Source organism: Cnephaeus nilssonii (genome assembly GCF_951640355.1).
Source record: "Cnephaeus nilssonii genome assembly, chromosome: 14".
NCBI lineage: Eukaryota > Metazoa > Chordata > Mammalia > Chiroptera > Vespertilionidae > Cnephaeus > Cnephaeus nilssonii.
This window is the reverse complement of record NC_137085.1, coordinates 47,073,042-47,093,824: the sequence shown is the minus strand read 5'-3', so window position 1 is coordinate 47,093,824 and position 20,783 is coordinate 47,073,042. Positions and strand designations below refer to the sequence as shown.

At 41.4% G+C, this 20,783-nt stretch overlaps 1 protein-coding gene across 2 annotated transcripts in view; it reads left to right on the top strand.

Moving 5' to 3' along the window:
* LOC307111330 (histone-arginine methyltransferase CARM1-like) overlaps nucleotides 1-14,879 on the top strand; it is a 223,134-nt gene extending 208,255 nt beyond the window's left edge. Inside the window, exons 12-13 of one of the 2 annotated variants that reach the window (XM_079791136.1) lie at nucleotides 2,613-2,702; nucleotides 14,777-14,879. In XM_079791136.1, the coding sequence (XP_079647262.1) occupies nucleotides 2,613-2,702; nucleotides 14,777-14,840 (154 nt within the window). In that variant the 3' untranslated portion in view covers nucleotides 14,841-14,879. Of the gene's footprint in view, nucleotides 1-2,612; nucleotides 2,703-7,171; nucleotides 8,788-14,776 lie in introns of those variants that run through there. The other variant, XM_079791137.1, reaches the window with a different exon arrangement.
* The last annotated feature ends 5,904 nt before the right edge of the window (nucleotides 14,880-20,783 follow it).

Here is a 20,783-nt window from a genome sequence, read left to right as displayed (position 1 = left end):
GCACTTGACCTCCTGGGTAGGAGTTATGCACTAGCATAACACTACTCCTGGGATAGAAAAGTGCATTATTTTCCTAAAATTTTAGGTGAGGTCACATTTCCCTTGGTTAGTTAATCACTATTAAATCAGTGAACCTAACCATCCCCCTGCTCACACCCTAACCACCACCACCATCTCCCCTCCCCCCACACACCCCCGCCAACACACACACACACACTCATCAAAGGGTTTTGAGGACAAATCTCAGCTTTCACTGACCAAACTGAGCCATGGCATGCCATGAGGTGACCTGAAGCTTTCTTTTTCTTCTGTTAGGGAAGGTGGGACTTAGATCGTGGGTAAGGAAGAAGAGTGGGCTGTGAAAAGTGACAGTAAAGGACAGTGTGACTGAAAAGGACTGTAAAGGATCATACCTGGTGTCTGAAAAGAGCCTTGCTAAAGACCCTATGGCAAAACTGTACTGACTGTTTTTCCCAACCACAACAGGAACCATTCAGTTCTTAGTTGTGACGAATCTGACTCCCATGTGCATCCATAAGCATACACATTTGCACATACCTCAGAGTTCTATATTAATTACTTCAAATATTGTTAAGGAGGCATCTTTCATTTGGCAAAATGTATAGGTGTGTCCCTCCCTGACTGCTTGCTTGCTTGCTTGCTTGCTTGCTTGCTTTCTTTCTTTCTTTCTTTCTTTCTTTCTTTCTTTCTTTCTTTCTTTCTTTCTTTATTTTTTTTTTTTAGATTTTTTTTACTGAATTTTTTTTTAAGAGAAAGAGAGAGGAAAGGGGGTGGGGAGAGAGAGAGAGAAAGAGAGAGAGAGAGAAAAGCATTGATTGGCTGCCTCCTGCACGCCACCTACCAGGCATCAAGAGGCATGTGCCCTGACCAGAATCTAACCGGCAAGTGCACAAGATGATGCCCAACCAACTGGACCACACCAGCCAGGGCCCTCCCTGAGTTCTTTACTGGGCTGACCTCTCAGCCTTTCTGTGATTCCAGCAAGGGTTGCGCCTCTCCTAAGGAGCTCGTTGTCCCAATGTCTGGTTCACCTCAAATCTGCCAACAAGTATCACAGTAGGGAACTACTAACTGTAGACTTCCTGGCTGAAACATCTTAAAGAAGTGCTGAGTCAACTAGATAAATCGAAACAGGAGCAAAGGACATAATTGATTTTTTGCAAAAATGTATGGCTATGTTTTCCTCTTATTTTGTTTGGCCCCAATAAAATCTAAAAGTTGAGGTACTGGTCACACAGGATCTGACATTATATTTCAGCCTACTCACGTCACTATTGGCAATGACAAGGTGGGAGTGGGGGTGGAAGAATTTATATCACTCACTAATTTCTGGACTTGAAAAAGGAAACCTCGTAATTAAGGAAATTTGAATTAAATAATGAATAATATTTTACCCCCAAACATTTAAATATTAAGAATTGGAAAAGGTGTAATGAAATTAACACTGCCATACTTTGTCAGTGAGGAAGTAATTGAAGGCATCCTAACAGTAGGTATTGGGAACCTTAAATACATATATGTGCTTTAGCCTGGTAAGTGTACATCTAGGAGTTTATTCCAAGCAAATAGTCATAGATAGGAAACAGAGATGTATTGCAAGAATGTCCTGTGCAGCAGAATTTCTGTCATAAAACTAGATTTGTGTTACTATGAGTAATACCTTATTATAAAAATATAAATATTTAGCAATGGGGAATTATTAAATAAATCATGCTATATGCACATTATGCTATTGAGAAACACATTTTCAAGAATTACAGAATAACCACTTGCTAATGTTAAGTAAAATAAGAGGTGTGAAGGTCTTTTTAAGCATCATTTTGGTAAAAATTTATATCTATAAATACATACAAGAAAAAACAGAAGTGAAATACTCTGTAATGTTAACTGAATTTTCATCTAGTGGCATTATGGGTTATTTTATTTCTGTTTTTTTCTTATTTTCTCATTTTTTCTATAGTGAATACTTAACACATAATCAGAAGAAATACATATATTCTTGGGAATTACTAATAAAAATCCTATAAACAGGTCCCTTCAAGGTTAATCATCAAGAATGTCTTATTACTTGTTTTTATCAGCCACTTCCTCTTACTATAATTGTATGAGCCTTCATCTGAGGCCTCTTAAAACCAATCACATTTGTTAGCTGTTTTACATGAGGTTGCTATTTTAATTTAGGCAATCCTTTCATGATTAAGATTGTATTGGTACAATGGTGACCCGTAAAGTGTATCTGTTACTTAAAGCCATTTCTGTTATTGATGTTGCTAAAGCCTTTTTGTGTGTGTGTGTGTGTGTGTCAAAAAAAAAAATCATTTTGACCATTAAGAATACCATTACCTTTATAATTTTTAGATCAAGAAATTATAGCTATTAAAGTCTTCTAACAAATAAAGACTTTAATTGCATCCACTAACATTAATAGCATCTAAATAAATACATAAATACACTTGGACGTGTATAAGATTAATCTGTACACTTAAAACCCTCATGAAGTAGGTATGTGTAGAAGATGCTCTAAATGGATGTGAGTAGCTAAACAGCCTTGGGAGATGATATGTGTATATTTGCTTGGTTTTGCCATACAGACAGAGCTATGACATTCAGATCGTGGCACTGGTAAACCAGACGGGCTTCAGATCTGGGAACATCCTCGATTTAAAGAACCCTTTCTTCAGGTAAGAAATGTTTTCATCCCTTTCACACCTATGCATACAAAGTCTCAATTGACCACATGACCAGGTAAAGAGGGTCAGAATACTTCCATCTTTCCTCAGAGTGGAACAAGCCTCTACTCTTCCTCTCCGAGGAGACTTTGTTCCTGATACCGTGTTGAATATGTTATGTGGTATGAAACAAAATTCAATATTTAACAATCTGGCCCTAAAACAGAGAGCCCTGGAGAGCTCCACACAGTGAATTCTTGCTCAGCTGAGCTGGAACGAGCTGTGTGACCTCAGGCAAGGTCACTCTTCTTCTGGCACTTGCTTTTCTGATCTGCAGGGTTTAAGGATGACCTCCTATGACCTTCATTCACTGAGTATTCCAATTACATGTTACACATGAGTCCATTTAAAATATATTTTTGAGACTTTTTCTGAGGTCATGTAAGCCAGGACATACTTCTCTAGAAGGCGTGCAGAGTTTGTCTGACACAAAGAACTTGCCACAATGAGACAGATACAACACAAGTTTCTGGGAAAACTCCCAATCTTTACAACTATTCAGTATGAGGTCATTAAAAATCCACACATGAAATCAACCACACAAATAAAAACACTGGACATGATTACTCTTTACTTCCTTATTAAAAGGAGACTTGTCTCGCATATTATAATGTCTCCCTATGGCTTTTATTCAAAGCATATGTCTCTATAGCACTGAAAAGCTTGAAGAGAAGAGGGAACTCAGGAAACCAAACAAGAATTCTTCGGCAGAGATGGGAAAATGAGATTTTGACCTTGAGGCAGGGGCGGGGGAAAAACAGGCAAAGCTAAAGTTTTGTGTGGGGTGTGCCATTGTTACACATGGTATGATTTTTGAAATCCATTGCCAATTAAGTATGTGAATCTCATCTTTAATTCTGAGGCCAGGGAGGAGTCCTCGCTCCCATCCCTCAGTTACATGCTCCTGCCATGTAAAGGGAAGGACAGGGGTTTTGTCCTGAGAGAGCAGACTAGTACTATTTAACTTGCCTAGGCCTCAGTTTTCTCATCTATAAAATGGGATAAACAACGCAAACCTCACTGGGAGACAGCAAGAATTCCCATACCATGTCCCAGTAATTAGTGCTCAATAAATGTGAGTTTCCTCCCTTCTTCCTCCCTTTCCTTCCTTCCCTCTGCTCTCCAACTCTCTCAATAAGGTAAATGGGTAATGATTTGTAGTTCATTCCAAACAGAATCATTTCGATTTTGGAAAAGAAAATAGATGTCTGGAGGGTTTTAGAAAACTCACCTTTTGAATGCAGGAACCATATAAACTTGACTTCCAGTTCTACTTCACCTTACAAGAACAAGGTTTTTACCATAAAACCACCTAGAGAAGGCTTTGTGCTTGGCTTTGGCCAGCACCTGCTTTGTGTGAAGGCACGAACACTGTGGCCACAAGGGCAAAGTGCGAGCTTGTTAAAGGTGCCCGAATGGCCATGCCCTGCCAGGACGGATGGACTGTTGAGTGAAGGGCAGGTGCCTTTCTTTCCCCCCTTTTCTCTCTCTCAGCAGCAAGTCCGACTGACATATTTAATTAAGCAGATGAAGATGCTTAAAAAATGTGACTCCCCTGTAAAAGATAAACAGAGTAATAGCAACCTGGTTTCATGACTTAATATAAAGCTACCGTAATCAAGGAAGTGCAGTACGGACTGGTGAAAGGATGACATGTAGACAGATGGAATGGAACAGAGGTCACAAATAGACCAAACATCTATATTGTTTGATTCTCAACAAAGTTGAAAAGGCAGTTCAATAGAGTCTTTCAAAATTGGTGCTGGAATGATTGGATATCCATATGCAATGAAAAGTGAGCTTTCATCCATATTTCACACCATCTATAAAAATTAACTCAAAAAAGATGAGAGATTAAAATGTAAAACCTAAAAAGATATATAATTCTTTTAGGAAGAAAACATAAAAGAAAATCTTTGTGACCTTGGGTTAAACGAACATTTCTTAAATATGACACCAGAAACACAATTCATGAATAGAAAAAAATGATACATTTACTTTATCAAAATTAAAACTTGTGATCTTTGAAAGGCATATTATAAGAGAATAAAAAAATAAGTCACAAATTGGGTGAAAATATTTGGAAATTACATATTTGGCAAAAAAACTATATCCAGAATATAAAAAGAATTAGTGATATAATACACTCAAAAAAGCCCAATAACACAAAAACAGTTTTTCAGAAGGCAAACGATTTGACCAGATACTTTATCAAAAAGACATAATAGCAAATTATATGAGAAGGTGCTCAACATCATTAGTCATTAGGGAGGTGAAAGTTAAAACCATGATGGCATACCACCGCACACCTAGCAGAATGGCTAAAGTAAATCCTGACGATTTTCAAGTGCTGGTGAAGGTGGAGAGCTGGCAGGATTCACATTCATTGCCAGTAGAAATGCAATATGGTACAGCCATGGTGGAAAGCATTTTGACAGTTTCTTATATAGTTAAATGTTCACTTACCATATGACCCAGCAATCCCACTCCTAGATATTTATGCGAAGGAAATGAAAACTATATTTGAATGTTTATTGCAGCTTTATTTGTAATTATTAAAATATGGGGACAACTAGAATGTATCTCAGCTGGAGAACGAATAAACAAAATGTGGTCCATCCAGAAAATGGAATAATTTTCAATATAAAAAAGGAATGATACCTGTAATAATACAAATGAGTCTCAAATATATTATGCTGAGTAAAAGAAGCCAAACTCAAAAGCCTGCAGATTATATGATTCCATTCATTTGACATTCTGGAAAATGCAACACTGTTGGTACAGAAAACAGATCAAAGCTAGGGTTGGGGGAAACATTACTATAAAGAGGAACAGGGCATTTTTCACAATGATGGCATTTTTCTATATCTTAATTGCAGTGGTGGCAGTATATGGTCACACGCATTTGTCAAAACTCAGAGAACTATACACCAAAAAGGGTAAATTTTACTAAAAGATTAACGTCAATGTGGGAGAGCAGGCTAAATAGCCATCTCAGATGGTGATTAAAGAAAAATTGAATGTATTTAAGGAAGAGGGCATGGGAGATGGGGATATCCAGAGGGAAGGTCCACACAGCACTGAGCTGAAGGGTTTTGGGTCCATGATGGACTTGAGACAATGAAACAAGGCAGGGCCCAGAAGAAGCAACTGGAAAGCCTAGACTGGGCTGCTTTGGCTCACTGAGAACTCGGAGAAAGGGGGCCTTGGAGACAGGTTCAGGGGGTAGCCCAGGACGAGCTGCCGCTGCCCATTGCTCCCCTGGTTACAAGTCTCATGGGGTCCCTTAGAGGTTGGGGGATATGTGCCTGTGGGGGAATGGCACAGTTGTGCTTCGTGGAGGGAGAGTGCACAGTGGGTCCTTGTCTGGAGCCTGTTTGTCTCTCTCTGGCAGGTGGAAGTCTTAGGGGAGATCTCAGGAGAGAATTTTAATAGAATATTCATCAGTATTCAGGTGTGCTCTTTCAGGGTCATGGGCTCCACTGATTGGCTGGTGCCAGGGCAGGGGGTCACTAGTCAATGTAGCTGGTCCTGAGGCAGCCATGGCATCACTTGTCTGGTTTTGCTGCTTTTCTGGGCCTGGAGCTGAAATACAACTGAGGCCTAGATGTTATCGTTAAGAAGGAAAAGGTCAGGGGTCTAAACTGCCCGACCAGCGATAGGAAAGATCAGGAGTCCAAACCACATGACCAGTGACATGCTAGGGGAGGATAGGTTACTTTGAGGGCAAGGTTCTTGTTTTCCCAGTTTTGCCCCTTGCTAGGCATCCGGGGGTTTCTGCCTGGTGAGTTTCTGTACCTGGCCTATCATCCTTGCTCTACTTGTGTTTAACATTTACTAGATGTAAAAGACTTTTTCAATTACATAAAAACTTACCCAAAAAAAGAACTACATAAAGGGATAGCAGAAACAAACGGAATGACATGCTAGACAGCGGCAAGGCCAGAGATGGGAGGTGGAGTTCTTTACATTGAGTGGTCTGGGCGGCCTCTCCAAAGAGGGGTTAACTAATAGAGACTCAAATGTCAGAAAGGAGCCTTCATGGGCAGGTGTGCAAGCAGAGCCTTCGGGAAGAGGACAGTGAGGGCAAAGTTAGCCTATTGAATAGCAAGAAGAGAGAGAAGCTGATGCTTATTAGCCTTTGCTATAAACCTATAAGTTCTTTCAGTGAACAAAAATCCAGATCATCCTCTCAGATCTGAATTTAGGCTATGCATAATCAAACTTACTAAATATAGTGGGTAAATATAGATCTAAGGCCGCCCATAAAAATCTCCAGGGAAGAACACAGGAGCAGGAAGAGGGGAGGGGGAGGGGAGAGGAGGGAAGGAGCAGACATGAACACATGGCTCCTCTATGGCTTTGGATCTTGCTAGAACTTCATTACTTTTGGTGTCATGGAATCACCTTCTCTGTTTTAGGTTTGCTTAGAAGATCAATAAGTAAAATGAAGGCCTGAGAAGTCCCTCAACATTCAAGTTCATGTCTCCTGTTTCAAACATGCGTTCTGAATTTTACAAGTATATTAGCTTTATTTATTTAAAATTCTTCTTTTTTTCCCTAACTCTAAACTGTGCATCCTAATTTTGTTGACGAGTCTATTTCTTGTGGCTTCTTAGACTGGCTCTTTATCGCTTTTTGCATGTAGTTGAAAAACAATTTTTTTTTTAATTTTTGGTTTCTGTTTATTTTTACTTTAGTAAAGCCATAAGCATCGCTTCAAGTTCTGACGTATTTAAAAAAGACAGTTAACAAAACCCTACCTCATGTTTATATGTATGCATATGTACAACATGACATAGACCATGTTAGAAGGGATCTTCTATTTGCAATTTTAATCTATTTTTGCAAATATCTGCAACAAATCCATAGCTAGTTCCTAGTTCAGCAGTGTGTTAAAGATTTTTTGCCTATTCATGTAGTGGAATGTTCTTCATTGGCAATATTTGATGACTCTGTACATAGTTAAGAAAATGCAGATGGAACCTTTGTCAGTTCTCTTAGGTCTACAATAAAGAGTACAGTGTGACATACCAGTGGGAACTCTCCTTTACTTTAAGACATTTGTTATATGTCACACGTCACCTGGTGATGAAAGATAATCTTTCCAAAGAGCAAGTTTTCCCCTGGCCCCCAGAAAACCCTTATAAAAATGGATGTCACATCAGCAGGATAATCTAATGAAGCCCAACAGGCAACCTGCTCACTCTGTCAGGGGAAGTGGAACAAACAGCAGCCACATATTCTCATCAGTCCATCAGTCACCCTCAGCATTCAGCTTTCCACTCTGGTGCTTCCCCTCATTCTGGCCACTCAGTTTGAAACAGTCTTCCCCAGCTATCCATTCCAACAGTCTGACTCACATCACAGCAAGGCTCCGTTCTAATACACCCTCACCAGCATGCCCTGCTGACCACCATCCACACTCACACATCTCACCTTCGACGGACCTCCTTTCCCTCCCCTTATCTAATCCTTGTAACATTTTATCACTTCATACCCTAAACAACACATATCTTTCTCTTCTTTGAACTAAATTTTTTGTGGGTTGGATCTGAGTCCAATTCGTTGTTTAAATGTCCCACAGTGCCTAAGAGTGTGCCTAAGGCATCAAAGGTGTTCAATCAATGTATATTGATTAAATAAATAAATGTATCCTGAAGTTCAGAGTAATTGGAATTATGGAATCAGGTCTGACAATGTTCTAATTGCCTTTCAAGCATGGTAGGCAGAAACTATGTAAACCCTGGATTGCAGAAACACAATTTGGCTTTTGCCACTTGTCTCCATCCACACCCAGTGCAGACATTCATAATCAATCCCCGCAGGCTTTCCTGCTGAGTTGTGACTTGGCCTCACAGTCCTCCTCAGCCTGATGCCCTAAACCGTGGTCAGCAAACTCATTAGTCAACAGAGCCAAATATCAACAGAACAACGATTGAAAATTCTTTTGAAAGCCGAAAACCGACTTCTGTGCATGGGCCACGAAGTTTCAATCTCACTGTACGTGCCCGCCCACACGTGGTATTTTGTGGAAAAGCCACACTCAAGGGGCCAAAGAGCAGCATGTGGCTCGCGAGCCGCAGTTTGCTGACCACTGCCCTAAGAGGCCATTATCGGTCTATAGAAGTAGTCATAAGAGATGAAACCTATGACTTTTAAGAAGTCAAAAAATTGATATTCTTTCCCAATCTTTGAGCAATTCCAAAGATCTGTGATATTTATGAATTTTTAATTTGCCCCATGACGTTGGTGATTGAAGAGAGGTTACTAGGTGTACCGGTTAATAATGGCAGATTTTGTAATCAAAGAAAACACAATAATTTCAAGAGAAACATCAAAAGTGCTTTATTCAAAGTAATGTCCATCACTAGCTACACATTTCCCTCATCTTTCAGGTAATTTTTGGATACCGTCCCAATAGAACTTTTCTTGTTTTGAGGCAAACCATTCAGAGTCCCAATTTTCCACTTCTTCATACATTTTGAAGTGCTGCTCAGAAAGTGCGTGTGCCATCGATCGGAACAAGTGATAATCTGAAGGAGCAAGGTCTGATGAATACGGCGGGTGGGTTAATACTTCCCATGCACATTCTGGTCGTTTCACAATCAAAGCATGGTTCAAATTGATTATTTGTGGATACTGTCCCAATAGAACTTTCTTGTTTTGAGGCAAACCATTCAGATACCCAATTTTCCACTTCTTCGTACTTCCCATGCAAGATCTTTTAACGTGTCTTTAACTGGTTTTGAAGTGTGTGATGGTGCGTTATCATGAAGCAAAATTACTTTGCTGTATCTTCTGGCACATTCTGGTCGTTTCACAAAGCGTGGTTCACATTGATTATTTGTTGTCGGTAGCGATCAGTATTAACGGTTTCACCTGGTTTTAGAAGCTCATGATACACCACACCTTCCTGATCCCACCAAACGCAGAGCATTGTCTTCTTTCTGAAGCCATTTGGCCTTGTAGTCAATGTTGATGGTTGACCTGGATCAACCTATGATTTTGTGCGTTTGGAATTCTCAAAATAAATCCACTTTTCATTGCCAGTCACAATTTGATGCAAAAAAGACTTTCTTTCATGCCGTTGAAGCAACATTTTACTGATGACTTTTCAGTTTTCCATTTGTCTTTCGTTCAGTTGATGTGGCACCCATTTTCCTTCCTTTAAAATCTTTCCCATTGCTTGTAAACGATCAGAAATTGTTTGCTGAGCAATGTTTAATCTTTTTGCAAGTTGTTTTTGAGTTTGACATGCATCTTCATCCAATAATGCTTGTAATTGTTCGTCTTCAAACTTTTTCGGTTGACCTGGACGTTCTTTGTCTTTCACATCGAAATCATCACTTTTAAAGCATTTAAACCAGCGTTCACGAGTATCTTGAGATGGAACATGTTCACCATAAGCTTCCCAAGTATACGATAACTTTTTCTTCAAAATAAAGTAATGAATTATAACTTCCCACAAATGCTCTTTTTTGGCATGAAATTCAACATTTTTAAAATTTCTTTATTGATTATGGTATCACATAATTGTCCTCATCTCCCCATTCCCATCCCAAACCCCTCCCCACATATGCCCCCACCCCCCTGTTTTCCGTGGCCACTGGTTAGGCTTATATGCATGCATACAAGTCCTTTGGTTCATCTCCCCCCCTTCCCCCCACCCTCCCCTACCTTCCCTCTGAGGTTCGATGGTCTGATCGATGCTTCCCTGTCTCCGGGTCTGTTTTTGTTCATCAGTTTATGTTGTTCATTATTTCCCCTAGATGCGTGAGATCATGTGATACAAGAAATACACTTTTTAAGCCTAAAAATATCTATGATGTTAACACCTTCAGCAAATTTGACATATGAAGTTTTGAAGCTTGCTGTCCAATACAACAAAATAGCATACATATCAATCGCATATATATCAACATATGTGTAACTCCATCTATTGAAAAATACCTGCATTATTAACCAGTACACCTAGTAAGAATAAAGCTTGGCCGAGCTCCAGAAACAGTGTTGGGTCATCCCATCTTGGAGGAAAGGGATTAGGGTGGCTTCTTCAACTAGTTCCTCCAAGCTTTCCCCAAACTCACACAGGTAACATTATTTTTTTTAAATATATTTTATTGATTTTTTACAGAGAGGAAGAGAGAGGGATAGAGAGTCAGAAACATCGATGAGAGAGAAACATCGATCAGCTGCCTCTTGCACATCCCCTACTGGGGATGTGCCCGCAACCAAGGTACATGCCCTTGACCGGAATCAAACCTGGGACCCCTCAGTCCGCAGACAGACACTCTATCCACTGAGCCAAACCAGTTTCGGCAGGTAACATTATTTTTAAATCCAAGGCCAGGAGAGAAGAATTCAAAAACAGTGTTTTTCATCACATGCCAAAATCTGGGGACAGAGAGGAGTTGCAGGCCAAGGCCCCTCGGATTGTCTGTTGAGGGTCATCCCTCAGCCCACCTCAGCTGGGTTCCCCTCCTCAGAGCAGATGCCCAGGTTCGAACCTCTAAATAGGAGAGACCCAAGCCTCCAGACAAAGACTTTAACAATTTTTTTATTCTGATTAGCCAATTTATATAAACTAGTAATAAAAGATCCTGATCTAACCAGCAAAAAAAAAAAAAAAATGTGAAGCACAGATTTAATACCCATATATGCTACACAGTGGGTGTCAGGGAGTAAATATCTGACAATCACTCAGAGGATGTATACTTAAAACTTATTTTTCCTCCTCTTCACCTTATTTTTGGGAGTTTGTATGTGCTTAGTAAATGTTGCTAAAAATGGTATAAAATAATCTAGGGTAGGATTTATTTTAGTGGAGGAATTTAGTAACTTATTCTAATTCTATATCCATAGAATTATTAAGAAGCAAAGGGACTGTGTTTTGTGGGGCAATCATATTACCATGGTGTTTTCAAATTTGAAAGTGACCTCAAAGCAAGTCCCCTGAGAAGGTTATGAATACTATATTCTGCATTTAGGAACATCTTGGGCATCTCAGTTTTCATGAAACCATCCCGCCACAATTAAGATAAGTGGCAGCACATTGGACAGGAGCTGATGTCAGGGGCTGCTCTGTGGTTCCCTGCTTCTCAGGATACCCAGCCAGGACACCACAGGACTTGGAAGTTGCACAGGCTGAGGAGCAACAGGACATACACCAGGAAGGTTCTCGGAGGTTCAGCTGTGCCTTTGACTGTGGTCACACAAGACCCTGGCTGAGAATACTTAAACACAGAGAGTTATGATGTCACGTAACAAGAAGTCCAGGATTGACGACTCAGCAGCTCAGTGGTTTCATTGAAGACTGAAGTACTTCTCTCCTTTTCTCTGCCATCTCCGTCATAGCCCAGACTCCCACATGGGTTCAAGGCCACCATAAAAATTATAAGAATCTCATCTTGACACACCAATGTCCAGGGTTATAAAAACAGACTATCATTTCTGGTATCTCCTCTTAAAAAATGATGATGATGATGATGATGAACACTTATATAACACTTATTGTGTGCCAGGCACTGTTCTAACTGCTTTAAAAATACAGTAAGTCCTCACTTAACATTTTTAAAATATATTTTATTGATATTTTACAGAGAGGAAGGGAGAAGGATAGAGAGTTAGAAACATCGATGAGAGAGAAACATCAATCAGTTGCCTCCTGCACACCTCCTACTGGGGATGTGCCCACAACCAAGGTACATGCCCTTGACCAGAATTGAACCTGGGACCTTTCAGTCCACAGGCCGATGCTCTATCCACTGAGCCAAACCAGTTAGGGCCTCACTTAACATGTTTGAAAGGCTCTTAGAACTGCAACAAAAAGATATCTAAGGAAACCAATTTTACCATAGGCTAATTGACATGAATAAGAATTAAGTTCTTACAGCAGCATCTCATCAATGTTACAATAACACAACACTAAACGAAAGGATGTTATTCGAGGACCTGTGATATTAACTAATTTTGATTCTTTCAACAGTCCTATTAGGTATGTATTGTTGTTAACCTCATTGAACAGATCAGGGAAAGTGGGGCAGAAAGGGTAAGTAACTTTCCTAATGGCACACAGCTAACAAGTAGTGGAGCTGGGAATTTAAACCAGACAGTCCACTCTAGAGTGTGTCCTTAGCCACACAGCTGTCTACTGTAAGAAAGTCTTGCCTTCATGCTCCAGAAACAGTGCCAGAACTGCGTCACATCTCCGCCTCTAAACTAATCACTGACAAGAGACATGAGATAGTCACAAAGAGGCTCAAGCAAACAAGATTTATGACTGAGCTGGAGGTCGACTCATCTTTCCCAAGGGGTAAAAAGTAGTTCTGTTCCCAAAGAGAAATGGACATAAGGCAAGGAACCAGTGACGCCTGTTTCAGGAGCTGCTACAAACCATCCAGCTTCACTGTTAATTCCATTTCCTCTGCCTTCATAAGGTAAGACAGCATGTGACACCGTGGTCCTCCATGCATGCATTTCTACCTCCTCCAACTTGCTTGCAAGCACTCAACATAGAAACAAAACTGCATGTTCCCCATAGGGCCCTGCACATAGAACGTGTTCAAGAAACGTTTGTTCATTATAATTGAATTTTCATTCTCAAGTCTACTTAATTGGAGAGGTCAACAGTTGGCCATGCTCGAGGCAGGCAGATAATGCATTTTCACATTGATCTAGCAATCAAATGAAGTCTGAGAAACTTCCCTTACCATGCAAAATAGCATGGAATCACACATTAACATAGGTCAATGCAAAAGCCCAAACTTAGTAAGTTGTTAGTGTCTTGCACTCAGCCCCCCTGGAGATAACATTAATGTCACATTTTTATTGTGTCTTGACATTTCCAGTCTACTTAAAGAAACATATCAGAGAGCCATAAGACAGAGTAGGCTACATCATTTACACCGCCCTGTGCAAAAATTAACTGAATTCTAGATCAAACTATTACTGAAAGTGATGTTATTGTACAGTGGATAAGGGTGTGGGCTCTTTAAAAATACTCTATCTGGGTTCAAATCTGTCAGTTAACTAGATAATATGAACTTGGGCCAATGACAAGCTTTTCCTAAGCTTCAGTTTCCTTGACTGCTAAAAGAAAGTAATAACAATAGGATCCTTGTAAGGATTGAATGGAATCATACATATGAAGTACTTGACACGGTACCTGGGTCTTTAAATGTAGCTCTTATTATTATATTACGTTATCATAGGAGATGGGTCTTAGTTTCTCCTCTGAGCTCCATGTTTATATACTTTTTAACACTGTTGTACTTCCAATTATAAAAGGGAGAGGGATACATGCCTGGCCACCCCCATCTTCCAGTCTCTCTCCCCTCTGCCACCCATAATTCCTTGGGGCATTAGGGGTGACATTTATTCCTTCTTCTACTTTATAGTTTTATTCTTTACCTTTGGGCACCAGCCTCATGATCTAGCTGCCCAATAGGGCATAGCATCTTATCCACAGAAGGAACTTTTGGCTGAGCCCCTTATATATGAAAGGAATTTAGAAAAATCCACTTTCTGTTCATAGCCTAATTTTAAACATATTGTCTTGCTAAAGAAGTCACCTAATTCATTTATTCATTCTTCATTCATTCACCCTCTCTTGCCCCCAGCCAAAAAGCCTACACAAAGGATGATAAAGATGATGAAGGAAAGGAAGAAATTAAAGAAAAGAAAGAAACAAATACATTAGTCTAATAGTTGCAGTATTTTGTCTCCATTAAAAACAGAATTTTTCATTGTTATCTGTAGCTTACCAGGGAGCATGTAATTGGGGAACACAACATAAACACGTATATCTCAGAAGCCCAGTGCCTGCCTGCACTGTTTTCCAAGTATTAGGAAACACCTAGGAACTGGAGTGAAAGAATGTCTTTATCAAAACAGAAACTCTAGGGTCATGTGCTTTCAAAAATGGAGGGGTTAACACCAGGAGCTTTAGAATCAGGCACACTGGTTTGCGTGCGTGTGGACCTAAGTGCTGCCTGCCAACATTTCTAGTTTTCTTCTCCTTCCAGGAGGAAGAGGATCATAAAAGGATCTCATTTCCTAGGCCCCTTGAAGTCAGGCATGGCCTTGTGACTTCTCTGGCCTATCCCATATGAACGGAAGCAATGCATGTCACCTCCATGTGGAAGCATTTAGGAGATGCTGTGAGATCCTCCACGCCGGCTCTTCTTCCTCCCTCAGTAATTGTGCGAGTCCTGTTGAGATGACATGTCATTACATGGTAAATCCTCCTTCTGCCTGAATCTCTGAATCAGTCAGCCTCTGAATATCTTAGAACTCTCATGTCAACCTATGGATTACATGTACTTTGAGGGGGAAAAAACAAACCTTTGTTATTTTAACCACTGAGCTTTGGGAATATTTCTCATTGCAGAACTAGTAAGCCTATCCTAACTAATAACAGCATTATGCTAGGCACTAGAATACATATTTATGCATCCTGGGATGCATAAATAAGCCAGGTAGACAGAATTCTTCTTTTTACATTATAGCAGGAGGGATACATACAGTAAACATACAAGGAAATAAATATATAAAATATTCAAATATGCAGGGAGCTGTGAAGAATGTAATACTAGGAAATGGAATATGTTGTGCCCTATTGGTTGCTTCTCAGGCAGCAGCGCTCAGAGAAACCTCACTGAAGTGCTGAGTGTTGAGCGGAGGAGGGGCCACTAAAGATTTGGAGAAAATAACTTAGGTGAAGACAACAGCAATTTGAAGGTTTAAAGCAGAGGGTGATGTGGTCAGATTTATCCTGTGCGCTGGTTCACTCTGATTGCTTTTGATAAGCAGACTGTATGTGGGCAAGAATGGAAACAGGAAAATCCTGATATAATAGAACAAATGACAGATGGGATGTTAGGGCGATGCTTTAGCAGTGAAGATAATGAGAAGGGACCAGATTCGGGGCCTATTTTGGACACAATAGTAACAGAATTTGCTGTTAGATTGGCTCTCAGTAGATGAGGAAAGCAATCAAGGTCAACTCCCAGGTTTTTGGTCCGAGCAACTCATGGAGAAGACACGGGGAGGAGCAGGTTTGGGGGTGGGGGCCGGTGAACATCAAGACTTCTGTTGGGAACATGCTGGATTTCAGATGGCCACTTGATGTCAAAGCGGAGCTATCTGACAGGCAAATGTGTGCATCTGGAATCCGGAGAGATGGGTTGGAGAGTCACAAAGCTGACAGATGGTAATTAAAGCACAAACCTGGATGAGATCCCTTAGAAGATAGTGTAGAGAAGAGAAGAGGAGAGCCAAGAGCAGAGAATGCAAACATTTAAAAGTTGGGGAGTAGGAAGGGTCAGCAGAGAGACGGAGCAGTTTGCCCGGTAAGGTCAGAGGAATGCGATGAGATGGAACAAAAGAAGAAATCGCTTCAAGGGGGAGAGGTGAGCAATGTGTGTCAATTGTGCCTGTGATGTCAGATAGGATAGAAATGGAGATTTGACCACTGGAAGAAGTAACATGGACGTTATTGGTGGCCTGGATAACAGCCATTGCAGGGGTGAAGAGGGAAGGGGATAATGACAAAGTGGTTCAAAATTTTAAAAGTATAAAGGATGTACAATGAAGCCTCCATCTGACCTCTGTCCCCCAGCCTTCAAGTTCACGTCCCCCAAGTAAACTAATGTTTCTTGTCCATTCTTCCATAGACACATGCAAGTACTCATGCGTTGTCCTCTCTCCTCCTTTTGGAGCAAGTGCTGTCATACCCCACATACTATTCTGCATGTAGGAAGCCAGGAATTGGGTAACATGGAGAGAAGTAGATTTTTTGCCACTTCACCTTACAGCTACTGAGATCGTGATAAATATTTTTAGGAAAGCAGTTCTTATTAGGAAATGGGCATGATAAATGGAGTTCTCATGTGTCTGGGGAGGAGGCGGTGTCTGTTGAATGGGGTGAAGCTTGAGGCGTGGAAGCGCCTAGGAGAACAAAAGTAGGAAATGTGATGTGTAGGCATTTTTATACACGTTCCCAGGGACTGTCACGGAACTTGGCCATCACTGATGGGTTTGCTCGCCATCACGCCATCCCTTTCAGCACTTTTGGGAAGGCTCTGCCCTCCTGCCAACACACCCACAGGGGTTCTTGGCTGGCTCTCTGAAGTCAGTCAGCTGCCGAGATCACCACCTGTCCCCTGTCAAAAGGGCCCTGTATCGCAGACGCATCCCTCATGGCTGACCATGCTTGCAATGCCCCCATCCGGGCTTATTGTGTAACCAGGTCCCCATCCTCCTGGTTTGCTGTCCCAACCACCAGCTGCATGTGTGAGCCCCTCTCCTAGCAGGGGGCATGTGCCTCTTGAATGTGAACCAATTATAATATTAAAAAAAAATAGGACCCAGTCTTTACAATTGTCATCTGACATGCCAAGCGAGGCAAAGCTCATTTTCAAATGATTCCCAGCTGCCATAATAGCATTGCGCCCGAACGGCTCCGTCATTGCAGAAGCAGGGAGGGCATTTTCATTTCATATCTGACCTGATAATGGGAATTGTGATTAGAAATCAACTTGAGATACGTAGAACTGCTACTTATAATCATATCAATTAACATTTGTACATTGCTATTTTTAAAGCACTTTATGTACACCGTCTAGTATGTCAGGGAGTGATGGGGGCTCCAAGGAGGGAACAAAACAGAATTCTTGTACTTCCTAGGCTTAGAAGCAGGAAGGAAACAGACAGGTTCTTGCAAAAGGGAATATCAAAAGAAGACCCCAGCGCTAAGCACAAAAGAATAAGCACTAACAGTGCCAAACCTAGAGAGGCTGAAACGAAACCATTGCCAGTTCAGTGGAGACATGTCACGGAAGGAGGGCCAAGTCAAACTGCGGTCCTCTAACAAAGTGCTCGAGACAGAGGGCGGTGGAACACCTGTTCGGTCAGAGTCGGTTGTCTGTTCTTTTCTTTATTCCATAGGTAATACGTAGCTTTGTATTAAAATATCACAACTGAAGATAAACCAAAAGGAAAGAGCAATGTATGTTAGGCTTCTCTGTCTAGCCTCTCTTATGGCCCCATTCTTGGAGAGAGTTGGCTGGTACGCGTCTCCATGGATACCCACAATGTGCTGCTTTTTCCCCTATTTCCCTGTAAAGTACTTACCAGCTCCCTGTCTAACCTGCTCCCTTTTCCAGTGGTTTCAGAATAAACATTTCCTAGCTGTTGATGACTCCACAAGTACTCCATTGATGATCACTGCGTTTCCTGAAGAGTTGGTACCCATAGTCACCTTTTGTCTCACAGGCTGAAATGCCCAAGGTAGCCATATAAATTGTGAAGGAATTCAGCTTGATGAGTGTCACGGCAATGAATGCCAAGCAAAATAATGATTTGCCACATCTGGGGATTTTGATTTGCCAGTTTTGAATATTTTCTTCATGGGGCTTCCCCCAAAGAGTCTTACGAAACTGGCTGGAACACATCTTTGTGTATCACTCCCCACCCTCACTCCATTTCCTTACTGGGTTCCCTTGCACACAGTAGGTACTCAGTACATGTTTTCCGAATGAAAGTTCTTTCTTATAATGTGATGAGGCTCCACTATTGAACTGATTCAGTAAGCATTGTTTCTCATGAACTCCTATATGAAGCCATTGTCCACTGAAAAGACTGATTCTCCCCCTTGGGAGTAAACATATGGAATGTGTGAGGGTAGATGGCATGACTATAGTGTGACAGGTCTGATTGTGTGTATGTGTGCCTAGGCATTATTACTTTATTCCTGGACTGTGGGAAGTTCCCAGCATATGACCCTTCTCACCAGAAGCTAACACTTAGAATTCTTCCTTGTCTCAACAATTCTCAAGACTCCCCTCCTTCCAGAATTCTTCTCCATCTTATTACAGTTGTACCCATATGCCCAAGTGAAAATTGATCTAAATTCTTGGAGAAGACCAGACTCGGGCCATCCTAGGCAGATCATAAGATAGAGGTGAGCTCTCCGGAATTAAGACCAGGGATGGACAAGAAAATGGAACAAGACAAGTGGGAAAGTTGCCGGTAAGATAAATACTGGCCTAGCATTTCGAGAACATACTTGAGAGGCTTTTTTTCTGTAAAATTCTAATAGTGCTAAGCCTGCAGTTACTCCAAACCCTATCCTTGCCCAGAGATGAGGAGGGGAGCAGGGATGGGACACAGGGGGCAGAAGAGGTGAATGAGTACAAAGAGAATTTGAATTAGAGGGAGAAAAGAAGAGAGGAAATTGTAAATGGAATTAAATGGAAATAGATGACTGTTAAAGAGAATCTATCCATCATTGATCTATTCACCCATTCATTCATCCCCTCATCTATTTATCCATTTTGCCTCCCAAAAGGATTTAAGTTAGTTTCTAAGGATAACTAACTTGTATATGATGATATAGTATCCTACCTAATAAAATAGTAATATGCAAATTGACTGCACCTTCGCTACGCCCAAGCCACGCCCACCAGCCAAAGCCAAGCCCACCAGCCAATCAGGGCAAGTATGCAAATTATCCAACAAAGATGGCGGTTAATTTGCATACGCTGAGGGAGGGAGGAGTGAAGACTGAAGACAACTTAGAAGGAAGAGGGAGGAAAAGCGGAAAGCAAGGTGGCTGCCAGAGGGAAAGCCCGGGTGGGGCGGGGCGGGGCGGAGCGGGGCGGGCGGCTGCGGCGCGCGGGTGCAGGCATGGGGGCTGCAATGGCGGCAGCAGCGGCAGCACGTGCGGCCGCAGCGGCCGCTTGCAGGATTCTTCCTGCAAATGGGCTACTAGTAAACTATAATTAACTAGAATAATGAAGAATTACAAGGATGGGGCCAAAATGGAGTCAAGAGTGGGGCTGACCACACACAGTTGCTGGTGTGGTCACTGCCTCTCTAAGGGATGCCTCTGACAGTGGGAGGCTTGGATGACGCATATAACCAAAGTGAGCATCTTGCTAACCCTGGGGCTCTGGCCTGTGATGTGTATCTTCCTCTCCAATTATACCTCTTTGCGTCCTGCTTGGACTCTGCACACCCAGTTGGACTTCGTAGGTGGCCTCAATTTGCAGTGGGTGGCAGGGGGAAGCAGACCTAAATGTGTGTGTTTGGGAGGATTGTATATGTCAAAACCCAAATGCAAAAATTGCTTCATTACATAAGGCGAATTAACAACCCACCCAACTATAGAACATATCTTGTCAGAAATTATAAACCAACATTAATTTTTCAGAGCTCAAAAAATAGTAAATTTTAAAATCATTTTTTGAGTTGAGAACATAATAAGGATTTTTAAAACATGTTGACAATGCCTATGAGATTCTTTTCTTATCTGACATCTCCCTCTACTGACAGTATCATCTCTCACTCTCCCTTAGAACCCAGCAGGGAAATCCTTTGAAAGGGACTTGCCTATGAAATGCCTTTGAGTCCCTGCTCACAGATTGGAGGACGGGGGAAGATCTTAGGTACTGTTTGGGACTGGGGGAGTTGGAGCCATCCAGTTCAGTCAGCAATAGGATGTATGTGTCTGGAGCTCAGAAGAGAGACTTCAGACACAGAAGTGGCAGAATGCTTAGTGGGAGTGGAAGAAAGAAAAGAGGTGGAGGAGGGGAATGCCCTTACCTTGAGAGTCTCTCACACCTAAAAGGTCAGGCAGATGGATAGGAGCAAAACAACACAAATTCAGTCACTCATTCCTCTGAAGGCCTTTGACAGCACTTGCTACAGGAAGGGGGCTTGTATAATCCCAATTTTGGGAAACTCCTTCATCGTCAAGAATTGTTTGACAGTGTTCAGTGTTAGAAAGTTGTTATTTATAATGAGCTAGAATCTGATTTCTACAGTTTCCATTTTTAAAAAAATTATCCTGCTGTTCTATGTGATGTAGACTTTGTCACCTCACTTGTTTACCCAAGAAATGCTTCCCCATGAAAATCCCATTCGACAAATATGGCTAAATGGGTAAATGACCCAATTTCAAGTCTATTCCTTCCTCCCCACTATAATCCCTTAAGGGCAAAGACTCTGGCTCACACCCCTCCCTCCCAA